Genomic DNA, 26093 nt, shown 5'->3' with positions numbered 1-26093 from the left:
TAGTTTTTATTTATTCAATTATTATATTTTTACTTGTAGGTTATTTCACTATCATTTCATTTCAGGTTTATTGTAGCTTAATATAATTGTTATTTTCAACTATTCTTTTTTTTAATTATTCTTTTTTACTTTTTTCAGGGATTTCAAATCATTTTATCTAGTAGAAAATGGAAGTCCGAACTAGTGAAATTCAAATCAATTTCATGCGGAAAAAGTATCTGATATAATGTGGGTTTGAAGCTACGTTTTTTTTTCTAGATGAAAAATCATAAAGTAGAGAATTATACAGTTGATGCAAATGAACCTTTTATAAAGAACAAAAAAAAGTCGGAATCGTAATTCAACTATTCACCACGAAAAATGACCTTCAGTAAAATTTTCAATCGAATCTGATATTTTTTTTTATTTTCACAGCATACATGATTCATATTCAGTGGCGGCGCAAGACCTAAATTTGATTTGTGCAACGTACATTTCGCGAGGCCCACTGATGGTACAAGAAGAAGGGTTGATGATATCAAAAAACACTCGAAATCAAAAATTTTTTATTGATCACTTGCTGAAATTTTGACTTATGTACTTTTTTGAAACAACAAACAACAAAATTAAAAATACCCGGCTAGAAAGTAATAAAAAACATCTTGTCTGGGGTCACTGACCTCATTCAAAGTCACTGAGACTGCGGCTGTTTACTCACTTTCATTTAATCAAAGAAACAAAAATTTCCTTTTTCTTTTTGCCGAACCACATTCCTATTTTCTTCTTTCATATCTCTCTTATTTTCGGCTTTAAGGTGCGAGGCCCTTCCCACCGCAAGGCCGTGAGCAGTGACCCATACCGCTCACGCCTTACGCTGCCTCTGTTCACATTCATATTACATTTTCAGAGAGACTTATCAAACACAACCTCTTAATATTCTCTTCATCGGAATAGAAAACTAACTTCAAAGAAATGTAAATTTATGTATGTAATTTTCGTTTGCAGAATACTACCCTGCGTTATGTTGCAGAAATTAACGGCGAAGTTTATAGTGGATGACTCTGACGGTACCATAGGAAAATGGATATTGGGAACTCTACTGATACTATTTTCTTTTATATCATGCATTTTCCATCAATTTTCAAATTATAATCTGACATGCCTGGCAATAAGGATGAGAGCTTCTACATCGTCCTTAATATATATTAAGGTAAATTATAATAATATATTATTTTTCAAAGAATGAATATTGCGCTTTATTAGCATCTCAGATAATTTTTTATCATTCGACTTGTGCAAAAGGCTTGCAGTAGGAGATGGCATCATCATATTTTAACCAATTTACACGAAACATCAATGAAATATACACCTAGACCTCTTTCTTAAATCTCTCCGTCCATTGGTGAAAATTCGTTCGATAGTTTTTGAATTCATCGCGTTTAGACAAACAGATGGGCGGGGGACTCTGTTTTATAATATGTGGTGATATATATTTTGCAGATTTTAAACAGACCATCGACACATAAACATTGAAATCGGAAAGATTCAGACCTCGATCCTAACATATCAAAATCCCGGAAAACAAACTGGGGAGCCTATACGGTGGACCTGGAAACCTGTTTAGACCGCATGGATTTTGACATTAGAGATTCTATAGACCTAGAGTTGGCAGCAGATCGATTACAGGGAGCTATCATATCTACATACAACGAACATTGTCCCATAGTAAATCAGAAATCAAACAGGAATGTGTCCTGGTGGAATGAAGATCTGGCGAGGATGAGACAAAAAAACTAGAAAAGCCTTCAAATGTGCAAGGAAATCAGGTTCACAGGACCAATACAGAGTATAACAAAGTCCTGAGAACATCCAAGAGAGATACGTGGAGAAGGCAATGTGAGGAGGTCGAACAGACCCAAGCATGTGCCAGGCTCTACAAAATACTCTCGAATGAACCTCAGGTCTCAATAAATAATCTGAAAACGAATACGGGGGAATATACAAAACCCGGAGAAGAGACTATCAGAGAGCTTTTCCGGGTACACTTTCCCGGGTCAGAAATTACAAATCTAACACCGGAGTCCTGGGCGAATTCAGAACTGGAGACCCCGAAAAGGGCATCCAGGCAGGACTGGCAAATGACAAAGAAGGTGATAGAAATGGAGAAAGTCAAATGGGCTGCAAACTCATTTCAACCCTATAAGTCGCCGAGACCTGATGGCATATACCCAGTAATGCTTCAAAAGGGACCGGAAGTACTTTTCAAAAAAGTGTGTATAATTCTCAGGGCAAGCTTAGCACTGTGACACATACCAAAAACTTGGAAACTGATCAGCGCCACCTTCATTCCGAAACCTTGGAAAATCGGACAGGACTCGGCGAAGGCTGTGAGACCAATTAGTCTCATGTCGTTTGCGTTGAAAACGCTAGAAAAACTACTTGACAGTGACGTATCACTGGCTATCAGATCATTACATCGAGACCAATATGCATACAGGTCAGGTATGTCAACAGATACGGCTCTATGTCGGGTAACAGAAAAAGTATAATATACTTAGAAAAACAAGAAAGTACTTTCAGCTGCTTTTTTGGACCATAATGGGTATAAAGGACTGGGCTATGCAGACGACTTAGTCATCTTAGTCCAGGATAAATACAATAATGTAGTGAAGGGATGCATGCAGCAGGCCCTGAACATTATAAAAAGATGGGCCGGAGAAGAAGGGCTTCACATAAGTCCATCCAAATCGACCATAGTAGCATTCACCAAGAGGACGAAGTTTTAGAGGTCTCAGACCTCTAAAACTTTGAGGTGAAGAAATACAAGTGTCGGGGGAGGTTGAATATCTGGAAGTAATCCTAGATTCCAAACTGACCTGGAACCAACACTTGGACATGATAGAGAGGAAAGCGGAGGTAGCACTGATGCTCGCTGGACGCACCTATGGAAAAACATGGGGGCTAAAACCATGGTTGAACCCATGTTATCATGGGTTCAACCACGATGGTGGTTGAACCCATGATAACATACGCATCTCTGGTCTAGTGGCCAGAAGTGAAGCAGGTCATCAAGACTAGCATGTTCGGGAATGATGGGAGCAATGAGAACTACCCCAAGAGCTGCATTGGAGACACTCCTGAATCTACCTCCTTTACACTTTGTGATAATGGGGGAAGCCAGGACGGGCCAATTCAGACTGGAAAACTCACCGAACTACAAAAGATCGGACCAAACAAAAATTTCGGAACAAGTGGAGAAGCACATATTGAATTTGTGCACGGACCACATGACACCGAAGTACTGCTACTTTAACACAAACTTCACGGCCAAAATCATAAGCCAGGAAGAGTGGAAGACATTAGTCATCCCGAAAACATGTTTGGAAAAACACCTGATATACAGATGGATCAATGACCAAACATGGAACGGGAGCTGGAATATACCGAGCGGATAGAAATCTAAACTACAGCTATCCGCTAGGACTATACACATCCGTCTTTCAGGCGGAAGTGTATGCTACCTTGCAGTGTGCTAGGCTTATTAAATTAAGACCTCAAAGAAATGAGCGAATCAATATTTTTACAGACAACAAGAGCGCACTAAGGGCTCTGACAAACCCGAAGGTAACATCAAAACTGGTCTGGGAATGCCATGAAGAACTGAATGAACTTGCAAACAGGAACAAATTAACTTTGTACTGGGTGCCAGGGTATTCAGGAATCACAAGTAATGATAAAGCTGATGAACGCGCTAGATGCGGAACATCAACTTCATATATAGGTCCTGAACCAGCTCTGGGGGTACCAAAATCATTGGTACGAAACCAGATTAGAACATGGACCAATAAGAAGCACACAGAGTACTGGACAAAAGTACCTGGCAACAAACACAGTTGTACCTTCATTAGGGAACCGTCCGAGAAAATAACCGAACAACTACTTCAATCGGCTCAGAATAATTATGGGGTTACTAACCGGTCATTGTCTGCTTAGAGGACACCTGAATAAAATGGGGCTGTACAACGGAGACCTCAGCTGCAGATTATGTAACGAAGGGATAGAAACAGCTCTACACATCTTATGCGAATGTGAGGCACTGAATCACAGGAGACAGGCAATATATGGACGTACAAAATTACGCCCAGAATAATATGACGAACATCCAACACGGAACCTGTACAAACTAGTACAGGGAACGAGACTGATGGAATGGGTGTCATGAGAAGATGGAAGAATAAACGCACTAAGCCCAAGAGGCTGCAGTGTTTTCTGGAGATTTGGACTAAATGGACAAGTCAGACAGCTCTCAAAGTACAAAAAAAAACCTGAAATGCTCAATAAAGAGGTCAAAACCCACTCTTTGGAATGTTGATCATAATTAAAAGTTATTAAGTCATACTTATGACCTGAGAAAGACCTCTAAATATGTCAAAATGAAAATTAAATTTTATTACAGGTACTGAGAATGAGTATGAATTCCCTAGAGAAAATATCAGCAGGAAAAATAGTCAACATTCTGTCAAATGATCTAAATCGATTCATTGAACTGGTGATTGGTCTACAATACTTTGTAATTGGCCCGCTACAATTATTAGTTATAACCTTATCAATGTGGCAGTTTATTGGATTACCTTCAATAACAGGGATGCTCTTTCTTGTCATTTTTGCTCTACCATTTGAAAGTAAGTTCAGCTCATGTGATATATTTGCATTACGTTTTATGTTAGGCCTCTGCAAGGCCTATATATTTGACCAAATAATACTATATTTGAGAATACAACATTGAATGTGCTACAGAAAATGGATAATTTTATTTCAGCAGGAAAAACAGTTTTTGATTCCAAAATTGCGTTTCAATCTATAAATTGAAAAAATAATGATAAAACAATAAATGTATTTGTCATTTTAGACCGATTACTCAGATGTTGAAGAACTGCTACTAGAAGAATCATCATTGAGATTATTCATCAACGGATTTCTGTCAACTGAATCATCTATCAGAGGATCTTATCCTAACATTTCCATTTCTACTTTATCTTTCTCATGCCCTACGCAATTATTCCATTTCTCAGCGATGATAGATCAAAAAGCTTCACTTAAAATATTTCCAAGTCCGCCCAAATAAGCTCCATTGGGTTGAGCTCACAGTGGTGAAGAAGGAGATGTAATGTTATTCTATTATGTGCTTTAGCAATTTCGTCAACAAGGTATTCATTATATTCGGTTTTTATGTTCATTCACTACCCTCAAAAGTTCTGCTTTCACCATGTTATTCTCGAATGTTAAACTCTTCAAGTGCATCCAGTCTTGAATTACAGCTTTCTTCGTAGCTGAAGTAGAATTTTTTTCAGCTTTTATGGTATGGAGCGTTGCCTGAAACAATTACACAATTCTCTTCTACTTTCGGAAGTATGTTCGTAAACCAATTCTCAATAGATATGCCATCCATTTTCTTATGATGGTCGCCGGTTTTCTTCGACTCAAAGACCCACAAGGCGTCGGGGACGAAACCGGTTTCGCTACCAATGTGACATAGTATCAACCTTATTCCTTCTACTGAAAAGGGATTAATTTCATCTCAGACAGATTCATTTCTACATCAATTTGTGTAATTTTGAAATAAGTAGATCAGCATCATCGTTTACAACTTTCAGAACTAAATGTATTGTTGGCATTTCATTTCGAAAAGAAACTATGTACTTTCCTTCCAATGGCGTTTAAATCAAAATCGTCTATCTTATCAATGATTTTATTCCGTGAGTGAAATGGTTTGGGAGACGAAAAAAAATGATTTCATTTATATTCTCCCATAACTTCATAGACACTTGAAGCAATTTTTCCTACTTTTCTCACGATTTCATCAACGAACAATAAAGGATTTGCTTCAATTTGATTTTTGTATATACTCTTAATTGAATTTTTTTCATTAATATTAAGGTGATATACTGTTGTCCGGGTTGAACTGCGTCTGTAATTTTCATAGTTTCAACGTTTTTCCACTATGTTAATAACACCCAAGGACACGATACGCAATGAAGCACAGGACATATACGAAATACCATGTTCAAACTGCCCCAATAGGAGAATTTCTAACAGAGCCTATGAACATGAACTAGTTGTTCGCAAATCAGATCCAGCATAATCTCTCTTCAAACACCAGCAAAAAACAGGCCACACAATAAGCTTCGAAAGCACCAAGACCATTGCTACGGAGAAAAATCTTCAGGCCAGGACAGTTCAGGAAGCAATCGAAATTAAAAAACGCTCCAATTTTCTGATTGATTCGGCCGTTACTTGATGAAGATCCATAGTAATTTCACAAACTACACTTAAACGATTTGATCTCCACTAACTTTATTGAAAATAATCATAACATGTTTCGCTAAAACATTAGCTTTTTCAAATGATTAATACATCCAAGCATCCTTACATTCATATTTATATACTACAGGTAACCACAATCGAGACTACCTGTAAGAAATTACCTGAATCTCTACATCACATACCTGCTCGATTATGCTTACCTAAAGCAAATTGCCTACCATCTACATCAATAATAATTCTTTATGGGTTTTTAAGAAAACAAGTTCAATAATGGTGATCTATTCAAATCTAATTGGTCATTCATTAGAATATTTGAATTTTTAAGTTTATTAATTTCCATTGCTTCTAAATGATTCAGTTTGAAACCTTTATTTTCAATGTGCAAAATTTCGAATTCTTCATTAAAGATGTGATTTTCTTCTAGAAGATGATTTGAATACGTTGAATTTGTTTTCTTGTTTACATAGCTCTTATGATGTTCCTGGATTCGATTCCTAAATGTCCTGCCAGTTTGACCAATATATACCTTAGGGCACGTTCCACACTTTAATTTATATACCCCTGATTTCTCGAATTTATGTCTTATCTTTATTATTTTTAACTAGCTTTCCCAACGTATTACTTGTTCTATATGCAATTTTAATATCTCTATTTCTCAAAAATGAAGCCACTTTTTCCGTTGGTTGTCCAAAATAGGTTAAAGCTCTATAATTTTGATTATCTACCTTATCAATGGGAAAAACGTCTCGCATCGCTTTTGTGTAGACTTTCTTGGCAAGTATTTTGTTTATTAATTCGGCTTTAAACCCATTGTTTACCGCAATTTGCTTGATGATATTGAGTTCTTTATCAAAATTATCTATTGAAAGAGGAACATTGACTAATCTATGAATCATGCACAAAGTATCAGCTTATAATAGCATGATTCATAGATTAGTCAATGTTCCTCTTTCAATAGATAATTTTGATAAAGAACTCAATATCATCAAGCAAATTGCGGTAAACAATGGGTTTAAAGCCGAATTAATAAACAAAATACTTGCCAAGAAAGTCTACACAAAAGCGTTGCGAGACGTTTTTCCCATTGATAAGGTAGATAATCAAAATTATAGAGCTTTAACCTATTTTGGACAACCAACGGAAAAAGTGGCTTCATTTTTGAGAAATAGAGATATTAAAATTGCATATAGAACAAGTAATACGTTGGGAAAGCTAGTTAAAAATAATAAAGATAAGACATCTAAATTCGAGAAATCAGGGGTATATAAATTAAAGTGTGGAACGTGCCCTAAGGTATATATTGGTCAAACTGGCAGGACATTTAGGAATCGAATCCAGGAACATCATAAGAGCTATGTAAACAAGAAAACAAATTCAACGTATTCAAATCATCTTCTAGAAGAAAATCACATCTTTAATGAAGAATTCGAAATTTTGCACATTGAAAATAAAGGTTTCAAACTGAATCATTTAGAAGCAATGGAAATTAATAAACTTAAAAATTCAAATATTCTAATGAATGACCAATTAGATTTGAATAGATCACCATTATTGAACTTGTTTTCTTAAAAACCCATAAAGAATTATTATTGATGTAGATGGTAGGCAATTTGCTTTAGGTAAGCATAATCGAGCAGGTATGTGATGTAGAGATTCAGGTAATTTCTTACAGGTAGTCTCGATTGTGGTTACCTGTAGTATATAAATATGAATGTAAGGATGCTTGGATGTATTAATCATTTGAAAAAGCTAATGTTTTAGCGAAACATGTTATGATTATTTTCAATAAAGTTAGTGGAGATCAAATCGTTTAAGTGTAGTTTGTGAAAAAACGCTCCAATTGCCTTAACAAGCGAGATGATTCGCATTGACAAACATGGAGGACATTGTTGTCACGCAAGATACCTGAAAATAACTCAGGTACCCGGTCAGGCAAACAAGATAGCTGCTACAACTTAGAGTGGAACATAGCAAGCATAGAACTAGTAACGGGATTTGGGGGCAAGGGAGATTGAAAATGGATCCAAAGCAGGAGTCGAAACGATGAAAATTACAGACGCGGTTCAAGAAAACTCTTTGTTATATGTCAAGCTTTCGGTATATTATATATTATTATATATATCTATATATATCGAGCTTTATTACGCATCTATCGTTGTTTGGATGGTTTTGTTTGTTGCATGGAGAGAGTATAGAAAACTATTCCAATTCTGAAATCGCTAGTGGGTTGACAGATGTTGACTGTAAATTGATATGAGAGTCAATTCAAATTGTTTCGCATTGAAGATGCCGCTGCAGCTCAAAAATGTTTTTGCGGGTAACAACTGCCGAATTTGTGGTATTTGAAATAGTATTTATAATTTGAGCTTCTTATAAGATTCCAAGTATTTCGGAAATTCAAACCAGGTATTAACGAAAACGGTATTTAGTTCGATACAGAAGATTCTGAAACATTTCGACAATGCACCGGATGTAGAAATTCAAAAATTCAAATTATATTTTTTCAGAACTTCTAATATGTTAGGTAGTTACACGCTTCAATGGTTCTGTGCCTACTCCCCAGATCTGGAAATGATCTCATCCTGTTTGTTGAGGCGGATTCACGAGGAATGTTGGAAACTCTTCTATCGGCCGATATAAGTACTGAAGCAGGTGAAATATGGTATTTTATATATTTCCCGTGTCTCACGATTATAAGGAAAACAATCTTCTGGTTCTATTTAGGATGTGAGGTTTGGGTTTGCTGAAGTTGGATGAATCTTTGGATTTGCGTTTAGAAATAGTCGTTTTGGTGAAGGACGATTTTACTTAGTTCACTTCCTAGATCTATTGTGGCTGTCAGTGAGTTTGATAGACCTGTGTATAAGAGAATTCAAAACGAAATTCTACTAGGCAGGAAGATGCTGGAACTTAGCATTGACGTAGCGATTGGTATAGGTTGGTTTTCGATAAATAGTGTGTGAGAATAAATTGTTGGATGTTGTGATGAGAACGTCCAATAATGGAAGTGAGTTATCATTTTCAACTTCCGTTGTGAAATTCAGGTAGAAATGTAAGGATATGATATGGTTTAGGAATGTATGGAGACTTTCAGATCCATGAAACCATATAATAAAGACGTTATCTACATATCGAAGTCAACACGTAAGATTCATGGGTCATGTCAATGGGTCTGATTCCAAAGTCCTTCATGTAAAAGTTTGTAAGGATTGAAAATAGTGAGGAATCCATAACGGCGCCGTCCTTTTGTTGATAAATTTTGGCTAAGTGCTGGATTTGCAGTGACTGATGAGGCTAAGAGTATCTTGGGAAATTTGGTGATTCGTTTTGGAGACGGATGAGGTTTCGGAGAGTAGAATATTCGTGAAAAAGGTAACAACGACAAGGCAGACAAAAATGTATGTTTGTTAGATGTTCAAAGATTTCGCACTAGTGTTTCGAAAGTATTTGCAGATTGTTATGAAAGGGCGTGTCTAAAAGATCCGAACGCATTGACAACGCGACGAAGTGGCATCGACTCACAGTCGTCGCTTGGGAGTGAGCAAATTGAAACCCATTCGCAGACTAGTAACGAGACTTAGTGGGTAAACAGATTGAGAACTTGATGTCAACTTACAAAATTCAAGGGTGTGTCACTACCTGAGGAGTAGACATATTGAAACTTCAGAGTAATTATACTTTCTTAAAAATGGCTTCCAAATAGAAGCCAAAACGTCGAAAACTGAAGGCTCTAGACGCGATTCAACTCAAACTTCATATTCTCAAATTTTTCACTTCTCATTCGGAAGGCTAAACTTCTATGAGATCTTTTCCAAGATTTTCAAAAGAGTTTTCCAATGAGACAATGAGGCAACGAGACAATTCTCTTAAATTCTCTGAATTGAAAAACAAGTCATCCAGTCATGTCTTCAACAGATCTGTACCATTAGTAATGAGTAAATTATCAATTGAAGCTCTCGTAAAATTATCTTTTATGCTCAGTATGAGAATTTTCATAGATTTCATACTAATATCTTCACAGCTATAATTCAATCGTTACACTTATTAGGTCGGTCGGTAGCCAAGCGGTTCGGCATGGGTGCTTTGTTCACTCACTCGAATTGACTGCCGTGTTGGTCGGTGGTTCAAGCCCTAGTCTGAACGATCGATCTTCACTTGCTATCGTCTAACCCGTGTTAGGAATCACACGTTAAAAGGTAAGACCTCGTTAATCCTTAGCTCGCACAAGTTTCGACTTCTGAGGGTTGTCGTTCGTAGGGGTGCGATAGCTAGTTAACGGAAAAACAGATTTTAAACATATTTTTAAACATTTGTGTGTTTTGCTCTCCGTCAATAACGAGAAATTGAATAAAAGTAACTTGTTGAAAATCCATATTGAATCATATCACAACATTAGCCTTAGCATAGAAAGAAATGAATCTAGTACAAAAAAACATTAAATTAACAATGTCCAATAACATTAGAAGAGGATCATTTTTTAGTTTTATACTTATTTAGTTAAATTTTTTGAAAAAATGTATTTGTATTTAAATTTTGTTAACCAACGTTTATCAAAATGTAAAAAGTTTACAAAATAATAATAAATCTCATCAACCTTCACGACTAATCAAGAATTTGATTACCCCTTCAAATTGCGAAATTATGGGTGTCTTCATTTTGAATGCAGCGTCTATGTACTTAAATGACCGAAACAATGTAGGCATTCATTCATTCATTACCTAATTTTAAATTCGTCTTACAAATTCTACGCCAGTATGGTGCATTTTTGCACTGTGATAGATTAGGTTTTGTATCTAATATTTTGCAAACAAAAATGACTCGAGTTCAGTCACCATCGTGACTGTATTGGTATAGAGATTGTAAAATCGCGGCCGGCACGGCGTAACATATCGACCTGACAGTTCAGATATCAGTCATGACCGGGTCTCAGAAGGTGCTACCGAATATACTTCGTAAGTGGACTTAATTCCAGAGTAAGTAGAGCTCTGATATCGCTCGACAGTGACCAATCGGTTGTGGCGTCTCAAGCGTCGGTTGTGGCGACTCAAGGCAAAGTTTACCGAATACTATAAGTTGGTTCACTCCAAGGAATTCGTTTGTCGGTACGGCTCAGGATTGCATTTTTTGCGATTTCCATAAATCATATCGCCGACAGACGATGTCCGGAAGCCGCCGGCCGCATGACAGTTATACGAGGGCAGTTCCTATTCGCGATATCTACAGGGGACGTTACGAAGTTGAAACTTCGCTTGCTCGGTTGTATCAGACAGATAAACAAAGATACGAAAGTAGTTGTTTGTCGATCAACTTCTAGAAACATGATAGATAAACTCATGAATAAAGATCTAAGAAACAGATCAGAGTGATTTACTGATGAAATGATAAACATACGTTCAGAAAAACATGTTTTATTAACAAAAATAATACAATTATATAATGTTATATGTTTATAAATGATTTAAAATATTCAATTTTACATTGCATGATTTATGTTTCCCAACAATCTTCATGTCCTGGTTCATGAATTTTAAAGTAAAGTATATCCGAACTCTTGTATATAAAGATATATAATAATCGAAGGGGAATTTTTGACATGGATGTGAGAAAAGAATTTTCTAATATTTTGTTTTCAAATACTGTCCAATTCCCTTCTCACTGCCGATTTTATCAAAATTTTCAATGAATATGTTTTCCATCTCTATTACATGGTCAACAATATCTCTTGATGGTACGGTTAATCCACCAAACGATGATTTGTCGGTACTGTAAGCCTTTAGCTTACAGAAAATTGCATCTTGATCAAGAAGGTTTTCTGATGATTTGCTAAAATGTATGCAAATGTCACACGAATGTTGCATGAGACATTTTTTCATGAGGTATCCTGTGACATAGACAAGAGCGTTTCCTTCGGGACTTTTAAGGTTCTTATAATCTCGAGTGAAAACTTTCAAAGGAACATAGTTTGGAATGTCGGGTGTAGCAAGGATGTATCGACATTGTTCAGTTAATTCTGGCGTCAAACTTAACAAAACGTCATTAACATCATCCATACAATTAGCACCTTCACTAGAATCAAAATATTTCAAAGCAAATATTTTTTTGAAAGCTCTACAAAACTGTATGGGTGTTGGATTCTTTGCGTTGCCAGAACAATTTCTGATCTGTCCAAAAAAATTCTCCAAACAATCTTGATTCAAATTACGCGTGAAAAAATATTAATAATCACGTTCTTTCAACTTCTCCCACAAGGCAAAAACTGCTTTCAAAGTCAACTTCCACCCAAAAATGAATTTCAATTGTTTCGTGACATTTTTGCCATCGTGTTTTTTTACTTGGAGATTTTGAAACATGACATAGGCTTCTTGAAGACATTTCATCTGCTTTTCCGTTCCCATAAAAGCCTGACATTTCTCAAAATTGCTCGAATTCAATAAATCAAAAAGATCATTCATTTTTTTAATGAAATCAGCAGTAACTAATGCTTCCTTGGACAAAATATTGAAGTCAATGTATGTGTGCATAGCCACGGCTACAGAGTGACTCAAAACTTTGGAAGCCAACTTGACTTTCATTTTTTGAAAATTATTTGGATAAATGTGGTCATTATTAAGTTTAGGAGCCAATTTATATTGTTTAGTTCTATCATAATTATACATTGTTTCTATGTAATGTTTTCTTGTTTCTCCACCCTGAAGTAAAAACTGATAGGAAAACAAATTGTTTCGTGTCGACTTCAGTAAGTGCGGGATATCAAACAAATATACAAATTTATGATCGTCTATCAGAAATATGGGATTTTTGTCTGTAACATTCAAAGTTTTCACCAACTTCTGAAAATTTGAACCCTGATCGGAAACCACCCCCATGACATTTAGGCCTATACTTTTGCATCTTCGTACCGTTTTGAACAAAATATCTTTCAAATCATCAGAAGTTGCTGATGTCTTATAGAAAAAGTATGCAAGTGGTATTTTCCAATTGCTTGCTAAACCTCTGACCATTACTGTTAGAGCACTACTTGCTATGTCAGTAGAGGTCCCATTCAAACTCGTTTGGAAACCTACTATTTTGTCTCCGGAAATATCATAATAAAGATGAGATTTCAAAGATATTTCGTCTAGGCATAAAATACAATCTCTTTCTTTCTCCTTCATGAGCCCAATCCTGAATTCAATAAAACCAACAATAAAATCGTTGAAGCCTGGTTCAACAATCCAATTTTTCGTGAAACGATGAAGTGTACTTTTTGACGGTAATCTACAAATTGTTGAAAATTTTTTGTATGCTTTCGGACCAAGAAAATAAACAGTCAATGCAAACTGTTTGAATTCGTCACTATACCTGGACCCTTTTGGTGCTTTATTTATCAAAGAAAGCTGTGCTTTCAAGAGCTTACAATATTGCTCAGGATATTTTCGATCCAGAAACTTGAAAACATCATCCAGAGTAATTCCGGTTTCGTCCAGTGTTCTTTTCGATGTTGAAGCTACTTTTTTCTCTAGTGATACAATTTTTTTTCGTAATGCCACTTTTCTTGGAGTTCCCGAAGAGAGTTTAGCAGATGTTTGGCTGCATTCATCTAAAAGAAAGATGTACGTACTTTCAATAATTGTTTTCTTGTCATCGTTTTTGTTTCCGAAGCATATAAAAATAGATCAGGTAAGTATATAATATAACGAAAAGATATTTCACCTCGTGATCCTAATTGATCCGTTTGAACCTGAGCATCAATGTAAATAAAATCCTTGCTAGTACCGGCAATGGCATCATCATCTGGAAGGTTTAAACAACAAAATTGATATTGTAAATTTCATATGTTAAAAAGTGGAATAAGATTTTTTCATCATTTGAATCTATAAACTTCACTGAACCAACCTTTCTGAGAACCATCTTGAGGCAGACGCAATGAAGGAACAGCATAGCTATGAATACGAGAATTCACAATATCATCGGCTCTAAAATGTAAGCTGCAAATTTTAATTCTATTGTGACTCTGCTCTGGGGTAAGATTAGCATATCTATGATTCCCAATGAAGCCTAATACATTTTTCCAACGTTGACACCTAAAAAAAATTCAAGTATATCAATCGATAAACTGAACATTTTGAAAAAAGATTGAAATGAGTTTGGATTGGCAAATGCCGGCGGTATATTTCATTATGAATAATTTTATACAACAAAACCATAAAAGGTATAGATAGGTAAAATAAAAATTAATGGTGAATATATTGAATGCATACCTTTCACTGTACTTTGGGCAGCGGAAAAACGAAATACCTGGGCTTCCCACCGTACTCAGACAACCATCCACTGAGCAATACGTCGACATTTTCACAAAATAAATATTTCGAACTCCGAACGAACACAACACAATCACAATACCAAAGTTTACCGATTCTGTAGTCTTTGACAATACCAAACAATACGGACAACCTTTATATCTCGTGTGCCGACGAGAACTGGTAACTTCAAGCGACACACTGTACTACCTCGGCTGGTAATTACCCGCTGTCGCTAGCGGGCGGCGAGATTTCTCAGATGTCGAAAAATGAGCGAGTGACACGTCTTATAGTATTCTGTAGTCTTTGCTCAAGGGTTGTGAGCTTAAGACGTTACTAGTTGATAGTTTTTTATCTAAACATTTGAGATCAGACTGAGCACAAAAAATCGGAATGGTTCCTGAAATGTATCACGGGATATACTATTCTGCGTAATGGTCTATTCATATTGGTTTCCATTTCTTTCACAGAGGGTTGGAAGTAGGTAATCCTTATTTTTGTCATGATTTTAACCTTGAGTTGAAAAAGTTTGAAACTGCATTTGTACAGACCTACGATTTGATGTGATCATTGTTTTTCAGTAATTATGGGAAAACTTTCCTCAACGTTTCGCCGGAAAGTCGCCAAAGCAGTAGACACTAGGGTAAAGCTCATGAATGAGATTATATCTGGAATAAAGGTCATAAAATTGTATGCATGGGAAAAACCTTTCGAAAAACTTGTTGAATTGGCCAGAGAATTAGAGTTGGAGCAAATAATGAAATACCTTACCTGGCAAGTTTTTTTCTACAATAAAACGATACAGAAAATTAGTTCATATCTATCGATAATTTCGATATTTTTTATCAACAAAACAATTACATCCGATGCAGTATTTTCCTGTTTTCAATACATGTCGGTCTTGCGTAACGTGTTTCTTGTTTGGTTTCCTCGAGGAGTAGCAGTAACACTGGAGTCTTTAGTCACATTCGATCGAGTTAATGAGTTATTGCTACTAGAAGAAGTTTCAAGGAAAAACGAAGAAGGTCACGAAGTTGGGAGAATTTTATTTAATAATGTTACAGCAGCATATTCTCCAGACAGTGAGTTTCAGCTACGTTTAGATGGAATAGATATCGCCCCTGGTACTTTGTGTGCTATAGTTGGGCAAGTAGGATCAGGCAAATCCTCAGTTCTACACTTATTACTCAGAGAATTATTCCCAAAGTCTGGTCAAATTATGGTGGGTGGTTCAATAGCTTACAGCTCCCAGGAAACCTGGTTGTTCAGTTCAACAGTTCGAGAAAATATTCTGTTTGGACAAGAGTATCATGATTTGAAATACAAAAACGTTATAAATGCATGTAACTTGGAAGTCGATTTCGAACGTTTCCCCAATGGCGACTTCAGCCTGGTGGGGGAAAGAGGAGTCATATTGAGTGGAGGTCAGAAAGCTCGCATCAATTTGGCCAGGGCCATCTACAGGGATTCCGACATTTATCTACTAGATGACCCTTTGTCTGCAGTAGATACTGAAGTAGGGCGACATCTCTTCGATCGTTGCATTTTGACTTATCTCAAAGGAAAAACAAGGTTAATAGTAACTCATCAGCTCCATTACCTAGAAAAAGCTGATTTGATTATTTTCATTGATAAGGTATGTTAAGTTCTTGTATGTTCTGGTTTGTTTATAACATGAAATATCATAAACACAAAAATTTACAAATGACTGTTGTTTCAGGGTGTAGGGAGAGCTTACGGAAGCTTGAAAGAATTGACGGCAGAAAGAAACAGAGACATTGTATTGAGTGAAGTAGATACACAAAGTGAATTGAATGAACACAACAAAAAAGAATTAATACTGAAAGATAATGTACAAGATTATAGTTACATTTTGATTTGAATCTACTACTTGTACAATATTTTTCAGGATAAAATTGTTTTTGAAACTGGCAAGAAGTTTCAAGATTTATCCGAAGAGGACACACCAAGAAATAATAATGCTATTCTGGAGTACTTGAAGTCGAGTGGAAGTTTTTGGAGCTTAATATTTAATTTATTTTTGTTCACAGTTGTGTACTCACTCTATACATTTTCTGACTACTGGCTTGCTTTGTGGTAAGACAATCAATGGAAATAATTTCTTGAAAACAAAATTGTTCTCTATATTCATCATCATCATCGTTTATTTACACAAAAGAAAAACAGCAACCATAATAAGGCTATACATTTTGCAAATAAACATTGGGAAACCCACAGAAGCAACAGGTGTTGCTTGTGCGTGGTGTAAATAAATTTTTATAACTTCAGATACTGAAATTAATAATGAGTATAAGGTTAACAAAAGGGTGAAATAAATATATACAGAACATTCAAAAACTTTGTAGTCGTGTAAGTAGATATAAAATTAATCATACGTGGTATAAATAAAATAGATTGAAATAACCATTATAACAATCATAAGAACATCCGAGACTTTTATATATAAAATGAATCACATGTATAAGAAAAATCATTCGGATCACAAAACAATTGGACACGTGTAAGGATGAAATAGATCACATGGGAGGTGTAAATAAAATTTCTTAAAAGTTGGAAATTGTCTTGCGAGAGCGTAACGGTGAGTAATTTTTTTTTATTTGAATAGAACATTTTAAATGGCATCATCAATATCAAATCGAAACTGTTGAAATCTCAAACTAATCAAAATTTGATGAACTATGGAGAGGTGAAATGACGAATTGATACCATCCATTTCAGGGAAGCGCTATTTTTACCAATAATAACGAATAAAATTACCTACTAGTATTTGAGATAAGACACATTGTGATCAGTTGATAATAGATGAATCATTTTATGTAAATCCAAAACAAACACTTCAACCAAACACCCTTCCCAAGGCGCTTTCATCAACCGAGATGGCGTCTTCAGGAACGGAAGTAGACTTTCTCCTCCAGAAAGTTGCGATTTTGGTGTTTTGAAGGAAGGGATGTTTTTGATATATTCTACAACAGATGTTCCATTTGGAACTTTCAATTTGAAATAAGATTTATTCCAAATAGCAGAACACAAAATATAAATCACAAACGATAACTTTTTTCCAGAAATCATTATCTACACCTTGCATGTAAATTTTGCAATTCCTGTATTTTTTTCATTTCCAAATAACCGATTTTTCCGAGTCCCATTCTATTTTATTTCATGTCACACCAAAGACATCTTGTATTTGCATAGCAAAGTCCAAAACGCTTTATGAATCAAGCGATGCAGAATTCAAATATGCAGATATATTACAGTCTAAAAATGTACAGGTTACATTATTTATTGGCCATTTTTCCATAATCTACGTTAAAAAGATATGGAGCTGTTACTGTAAACGGTATCACTATTAGATTAGGTTAGGTCCAAAGTGAGTGGGTCTATTCGACCTCCCATCGCAACCCGTAAGGGTTTATTGTGGCTCACACCTATTCACACTCTACCCAATAATCCCAGCTCCTTAACGAAGCCGATTAGTTTATATGGTGAGTGGTCTTTCAGGTCAGATGATTAGAGTTCGGCTCTGCCGAACTTTAAAAACATGATTCGGTCCCCAGTGGGGCAGGATACTCGGATACTCAAAGTGCAAGATTTACTCCTTGGTACCCGTGACAACCTGACGATGCCTTAGATTCAACCGTGCAGGGCTTTTTCGCCTCTGGTTTTGGTGAATTATCACTTGAGCGCAAACGTTTGCTTACCTGTTCATAGGAGTTTGTTCCTCCACCTGAGACAGATTCTGCGTACGCCGCTCAAGAATTTGGTGCAAGGCGGTTTTATAAGATATCACTGTACAATAATACTGAAGATTCCAAAGAGTATGTATTAGCTCAATGAAATCAAGGTACTCTGCTGCATAGTTTGAAACAATCATAATGCTGAGCCCTCCGTGATCATTTATTGTCATATAGTGCTTCAGAGCTTTGAAAAAATCTGCTCTATGAGGCTTCAGTTAATGGATACAAGCCAATGATTTTCAATGAATAGGAACCTAAATTATTAATAGACTTCATAATTATTGGTTATAGACTTTGAAGACAAAAACCAAGTTTTTTATTTTCCTTTTTATGATTTGGATATTGTTTTCCGATTTTCTGATCAGTTTGTCAATGTTGAAGAGAAGTGATGTCATGTGAGGGAAATCAGTTTTTCCTCAGAATCTTTCTGGGAAGTCGAGAAGTTTTTCCTTTCTACATTAGTATGAATTTTTCTATTCCAATTTTCATATTTTAGATTTTGTCTTTGTTCTATTAGGTACCTTACGGTTGCTGACATCTGCTCCAAAGTTGGCTAGCCTATGCTAACAAAAAGCTTCACAATCATGATTATTGATGCCAATAAGAATGTCGTCGTCTGAACCAGTGTACGAGTACTCTGCCAAAGAAGAAACCATTAGCATATCAAGTGGGTGTGCTCGAGTTCTTTCAAATTATTGAACTAGTTATGGAATTTTTCATTCGAATCTTCCATGGTCTCTTCATTCACTTCCCTCTTCAACTTCTCGTATGCCCCATTCTTTGAAATTATTGAACAAATTTTCTACTCATTCTACTGAATTGCCGAAAATCTGCATCTAGCTGCACTTATTTATTTCATTTTGGATTGCCATAATCCAATTATTTTCATGAAAGACGCTTGGCAGCAGCTCATCCTTTTCCCCATTCTCGAAATATAAAATTTAATCTAAAAGTTCAACAAAATTCTATTGGACTTTTTTATATCTCGATATTCCAGTTCCTACTTCCTTTACTTTTCTTTTACTTAAAATTGTCAGTTCATTGAATGTGAGAAATTGATATCTTCTGACCCCACCTCAATCTTCCTTTTTTCAGACCACAATGATAATGAAAGTCTTTAATAATACCGTAGTGGAACGGTAGCTGCTTAGGTTCGCATTGTTGATTTCGTCCACTCATTCAGTCGACCGTCAGGTGAAACGGTGGTTCAAGCCGCGAAGCAGGATGATCTATTTTATTTGCCTATCGTCCAACTCATGCTAGGAATCGCACTTCAGAGGGTAAGACCTTGTCAATTCGTGTATCGCACGAATTTCGACTTCAAATGGTTGTCGTTGGCAAGGGTGCGACAGCTTGTTTATGGAAAACCATATGTTAGTGTTCGCCATATTCAAGTATAGTCAATAATTTTTGGAATATTCAAAGAGCGTATTCAAGTAAAATTTCACATAGTCCAGTCATTTTAGGGGGTTTGCCTAGAAAATTGGACATTTGTATAAACTTTGTATTTTGGCACCATAAAAGTATTCTTAAAATTCACATATGATTCGACGGCCGCAACTTCAAAAATTGGGGGTCAAAAGTCGATTTGGTTAAAATGATCGATGTCATCTTTCGATATTGAAACAAGGCAATTTTTGAATATATTGCAAACACATTCAATACGATGGGTTGTCCCATTCTCTGGTATTTCGATCAGGACAAGTATTTCAAGCGTATGTCGTTTCGCATATATTCGATCACGTTTACGTTGGTGGAAATTTGAGTTTGTATTTTTTTTTTATTCGTTTTTCATAGAATCTAGTGCATTTTTCATTCATGATGAAGTCACTTGCGTAATGAACTCTTTCCAATCTTCGTGTGGTACGTTCTTCGAAAATCTACAGTCGTAAAGAGAGTACTTTATTTCATACATTCCCCGGCTTTTGAAGACGATGTACCCTTGGTTCTAGAATTTGCTAAAAAAGAATTTCAAGTATGAGTAGATGTGATATACAATCAATTCAGGAATAATCAGAACTGCGCTCTAAACACAACATATTCGCTTGCCATCCAGCGATTCCTTGGCGTCATCTTGCGACTCATCTATTACTCCTAATTTCCTTCAAATGACGGTGTTACGCCTATGTGTTAAAATGTATTATTCAACAACTTCATTAGATAAGACAAAGAACCTCCTGCTTGTACTTGTACTCGAATATTTCATAAAAACTTCAAAATTCAACAGACCGCTTTTATTTTCTAGAAAAGTCTTCATGTGTAATACATCTCCAGAAACAACAAACAACGATGCATTATGTTTACTGTTCAAGATCACTTAAGCTCATTCATTCAATCCGTTACAGCAAGTTCACTTGCAAACGTTTGTTTTAATTTTTAAAGACTAACTTCAAATTATAACACTATGAGAATGAATGATAATGTAACACATCTGATCCATGTTGTATCTCACTTCTGAAATGAAAGTTTCTAAATAATTATTCATTTTGAAAAAAGGAAACAGTACTGTGTTCCCTTAAGTAACAGAATACACAATAATATGAGGTAATTCGAATACAAAAATAACAAACTTGTAACTAACTCATTTCGCCACGCAGGACGGTATTTATAGGAGATAACATAGTTTGAAAATGAATAAATATAGTTCAAAAAACTAAAAAACACGCTTTTGAAGAACATCGAACTAAAAAGTTGATTTTTTTTTAAATGAACTCAAAACAACTAACCAACGAAAAATACAAGTATTATTGTGAAAAAAGCGACGGGCGGGGCGCTTGATACTGTTGTAAATCATGCTCGAAAGGAAATAACGCCGGCTGCCACTGGAATCCAAACGTGACGTAGCTGTGAGCATGGGATATCCAATGTTACCTGCCGCTCGAGAAAGAGCAAGAAACATGCCACCGATGTCCATAGAACTTCAGCGAAATTATACGCTGTTCCATCGCGATATTTAAATGCTGGCTGCAAGCATATTCAGACAATCAAGTACACAGTGAGGTGGATGTAACAGTGCGGTACGTGAAGTAATCTAGTAAAGCGATAGATATTAAAATAATAGTTGAAATTTTTAGTTGAAGTGTTTGTTGTTTTCAAAGTAAAATAAAGTTAAGTTTGATTATTCAGTGTAGGCAATTATTGTTCAATTCACGGGGGAAAACGTAACAATATATAAAAAATATGGCACAAAGCGCCCACGCTTTTTTCACAATAATACTAGTTTTTTCGTTCGTTATTGTTTTAATCTTATTTTTTTTTAAAATACCTTTTTAGTTCGATGTTCTTTAAAAGCATGTTTTTCAGTTTATTAAACTATATTTATTTTTTATTTTTCAGTTTGGTATGCTATCAAAGCGTGTTTTTCATTCTTTTGAAACTATATTTTTTTTCCTAAACTTTGGGATCAATCAGCCGTGTAATGTTCAGAAAAATGACCATTGATATTTTCCGATTCCGGAGAGGTAGCCTGAAAATCAGCTACCTAACCCAAGTAAGGCAGCAGGCGCAAGTGTTAATGAAAAAAAATTCTTTTTCCAAATGAAGAAATACATGTAAATTGAGTTCGAACTATATCAAGGAGGTTACGTACAGCGTCATCTGCCCGCAAATAGATCAAGCAATAATGTCGATGATTCTGTCAAATACATATCCCAAGCTTGAGAGTTGCAAACTAAAAAACATACATACATACATACAGGTGAAGCTAATATAAAGCGTGTAAAAAAGAAAATAGGGAGTATTTATGTCGTCGTTGTAAGAACTGCGTATCGCCGGATGTCGATTCAGCAAATCAGCATTGGCATTGATACATGTCACCCTGGGTATGAATAGAGAAGGTCAATAAACAACATATAACATTCATATATTTTATCAGATATTCATTCGATCTATTTTGTAGGTGCCGAAAAGAATATTCCAGTGGCGTCAAAGAAACAGTATTAGTAACAATAAACACTACCCAAAATATATCACTTTATGAATATGGAATAGTCCCAAACGTTTCTAGGAGGATATCAGCCGAATCCAAAGAAGGAGTGATCATTTATAGTGGCCTCATGTTTGCAATCATTTTTGTGACAGTATATTGTAATCACAGGATAATCAAATTTTTTGTAGCTGCTTCGAAGAAATTACACGAAAATATGTTCCACAATCTATTGAAGGTTCCGATGTCTTTTTTCAATATGTATCCTAGCGGAAGAATATTAAATAGGTTTTCCTCAGATATGGGAACCATTGACGAATCGTTCCCGGAATCAGTGAAAAGTGTTTGCGAGGTAAAAATGTTGTGACCTAATACAATTAAAAATAAAATAATAACAAAGAGTTTATCGCAGTAGATTTACATTTAATCAATCTTTCATACAGACTGTTCTACTCAGATTGAAAAAAACCCACTTAAAATTCCAATCAATTAACCAATTGTAACATTTTTGTTAATTGTCAAGTAAAAAAGTGTCTGTTCGAAATCTATTTTTCGGTTAACGTCGAAACTCGTGCTAGCTTTGAATTGATGAAATCTTACCTTTTAACGTGTGATTACTAGCACGGTTTGGACGTTAGGCAAAGAAAATCGATTGTCCGGCTGTGAGGTCGAACTACCGTACCACATGGTTGTGGAACGGTGGTTCATCCCACTCTTTCCTCTCTATTACGGGGCAAAAATTTCGAATTTTCATTCGCTATTTTTTCTTTTAAAAATTCACTATGCCACTGGATTCAAATAGCTTGCAAGTATCTGTAACCAGAATTTCATTAAAATATCATTATCAACATAACAAAATTACGGCAACTTCATGAAAGTGAATGAATTACATTCAATCCAACACGTTACTTATCAATGAATTGAAAAATATTCATTTTGAATCTTAATTGCCACAAAGAATGCTTTTTTTTAAATTTTATTTTCAGTGTAAATTCATGCATAGTATCGGCAACAACAATTCTTTTGATTATTCTGTGTCAATGCTGTGTGCTTCCTTTAATAATTTACAAATTTGAAACGAATCGTGGTGACACAATGAATGAAGAAACAATGTAGAGGAAATTAACTAAGTTTGCATACATGATGATTTTGAGTGGCATCCAAAAGCTGTACTTCACCACAGGATGTGCGTTTTCAACGCGCACAGGGTGTTTCTTAACTACGGTACAAAATTTCAAAGGGTGATTCGTTAGGTCGTTTTGAAGAAAACTTCTCATGAGCATATGTCCAGAGTTGCTTTGTTTCTGAGATACAGGATGTTGAAGTAAAAAAAAACGATATTTATAAAATATAATAAATGTCCTTACAACGATTTGATTGAAATTTGCTATAGTTATTTAAACTGATAAGACGCTTACTCAGCCCTAACTATATTAAAATTATTGGGCACCACAGCCAACAATATTAGGAAAAAAATTACGCCACTGGCTTGTTGTAGTTTTTTATTTTTTTCAATCAATCAACTATAACTACAACTTGTGTATTCCTCATATTTAGCTTTGCTTTCGAGAAAAAAATTCAAGCCACTTTGCATATCATGAATACCTGTTTTAGATACTAGCTGACAGTGATAGTGTTGTCATATCAGTGAAAGTCAGAGATGTCAATTAGCAGTGATTTCATGTGTAATTCCATGTGCTGAAACGTTTAGAACGCTACGTACAAGATTGTCAAACTAGGAGTTTTAATCAAAATTCAGGTGCTGGAAGACCAGAACTGTAACAAGTTCCAAACTAGACGAAGCTATATTTGATACGATAAAAGAAGATCTTTCAAATAGTACCAGAAAAATTGCACTTCAGCTGAAAGTCAGCTCAAAAACCGAGGCTCTACCATAACAATTTTTTTACCAAATATTTCATTCACGGATGAAGCGAATATTTCACAAGATGCTATTATGAACTTTCACAATGACCATTTTTGGGCCGACGTAGATCCCCACGTTATCAGAAAAACTGATTTTCAGCAACAATTAGCACTGGACACTCGACATCACCTACCCTAATCACTGGATTAGACGTGAAGGACCTCAAAATTGGCCAGTTCGACGTCCTGATATGAATACTCTAGATTTTCATTTATGGGTCATCTGAAGGTTTTTATTTATAAAACTGCCATAGTAGATGTGAATGACTTGAGGAATAGAATAATTGACAATTGTCATGCCGTAAGGAATAATAATAATGATAATAATAATAAGTCTTTATTATTTCCAAAAAATGTATAAAAAAACAAGATTAAAACAATACACCAACAGAAAAAATTTTTGAAAATAAAGGGCAAAGTTCGGTTCACTTCCTGAATAAATTCAACAACTGAACTGTTCTTCCACAATCAATAACAAATCGATTTCAGTCAAGTATTTCATCAGAAAATAAACATTTTGCTCATTCACTTTAAGGTCGAAACTGTTTATTATTTACTTCTGGTTTTCATTTTATGTTGTCCGTGGATAATAATTAGAAGTGATTTTTTTCTCGAAAACAAAGCTTGATATAAAGGAAACACAGGCGATGAAATAGTTGTATTTTCAGTTGCTCAATTAAAAAAATTAAAAAAAACTACGAAAAAGTCAGTGGCGATTTTTTTCCCAATATTGTTGGCTGTGGTGCCCACTGGGACGCCACTGGACCTAACAATTCCAATCAGTTCAGGCTAAATTAGCACCTTATTATTTCAAATAACTGTAGCAAATTTCAACCAAATTGGTGTAAGGATATTTATGATATTTTATAAATACCGTTTTTTTAACTGTATCGCCCTGTATCTCTGAAACAATGTTCATGGAAACTTTTTTCCTCAAAATGACCTAACGAATCACCCTCTGAAGTTTCGTACCGTAATAATTTATTTCGTTTCGTGCAGCTGAATTGTTCAGTGAGTCGAAGGTTGTGTACCTGCTGTTTATTTTTTGAGAGACAAACTTGACACAAGAACGTAAAGCTCCCAGATTTTTTTTTCGAATTTCATCCAATTAGTGATGATACACCGAATGAAAGAATGAATGAAACTGATGTAGTACCAAAACTGTTCAAAAAGTAATCCTGTACAAAAACGATATCAAACCTTCAAATCAGAAAATTTTTACCCATATTGCAAAAAGGTGACAAAGAAAAAACGTTTGAAATTTTGTTCATTGAACCAATATTGCTTATGTTACATCAACGCAAAATTGATCCTATCTTTTCCTCATATTACTGAAATATTTCATGGAATATTGAGAATATTCTAGAATAATTCGATTCTCTAACTTCAGATCCCGAAAAAATATTCTGAGAAGGTTTGGGCTATCTGTGTACCATTGTTTGTGAAATAAGTTTGAGATGATTTTGTTATAACCATTTATGGACTGTATCAAAAGTGTCAGCTATCAGCGGAGTTATTCTTTTTAAAAACTAGAAGTGTTTATAGCAAAAGCAGTAGTTTTGTCATATCTACCTTATGTAGTACAAATTACGACCTCTAGTCGGATGAAAATTTGACAGAATAACCAGGTAGGAAATACATAACTAGAATCTCTTAGATACTCAGCTGGCTGCTGTTGTAAACTGAATCATTTCTGATCTCAATATTTTCAGGTATACTTTTTTACCACGGCCACTGTAGTAGTTATCATTACGACGAACTGGTACATGTTTCCATTTATGATGGTAGTACTTTACGTGTATTGGAAGTTGCAGAATTTAATTTCTGTGATTGGAAAACAAACGAAGCACTTGGAGGTAGTGGGTGAGTGGAAGAGAAATTCTGACTGAAATTACATAACACAAT

At 35.3% G+C, this 26093-nt stretch overlaps 1 protein-coding gene across 4 annotated transcripts in view; it reads left to right on the top strand.

Annotated features, from left to right (window-relative positions):
* Positions 1-26093, top strand: part of LOC111517473 (ATP-binding cassette sub-family C member 4) — a 50622-nt gene that overhangs the window by 14961 nt on the left and 9568 nt on the right. For 3 of the 4 annotated variants that reach the window (XM_023173645.2, XM_023173646.2, XM_074183517.1), the window contains exons 3-9: positions 985-1189; positions 4436-4661; positions 15164-16218; positions 16303-16434; positions 16492-16679; positions 22236-22614; positions 25901-26051. In XM_023173645.2, coding sequence (XP_023029413.2) covers positions 985-1189; positions 4436-4661; positions 15164-16218; positions 16303-16434; positions 16492-16679; positions 22236-22614; positions 25901-26051 — 2336 coding nt within the window. Of the gene's footprint in view, positions 1-984; positions 1190-4435; positions 4662-14885; positions 15063-15163; positions 16219-16302; positions 16435-16491; positions 16680-22235; positions 22615-25900; positions 26052-26093 lie in introns of those variants that run through there. The other variant, XM_023173647.2, reaches the window with a different exon arrangement.

The sequence above is a fragment of the Leptinotarsa decemlineata genome, unplaced genomic scaffold, assembly GCF_025532065.1.
Source record: "Leptinotarsa decemlineata unplaced genomic scaffold, Ldec_3_MD MMD2_tig00026340_RagTag_RagTag, whole genome shotgun sequence".
NCBI lineage: Eukaryota > Metazoa > Arthropoda > Insecta > Coleoptera > Chrysomelidae > Leptinotarsa > Leptinotarsa decemlineata.
Note: the sequence above shows the minus strand (reverse complement) of the source record. Positions and strands in the feature narration are given on the sequence as shown.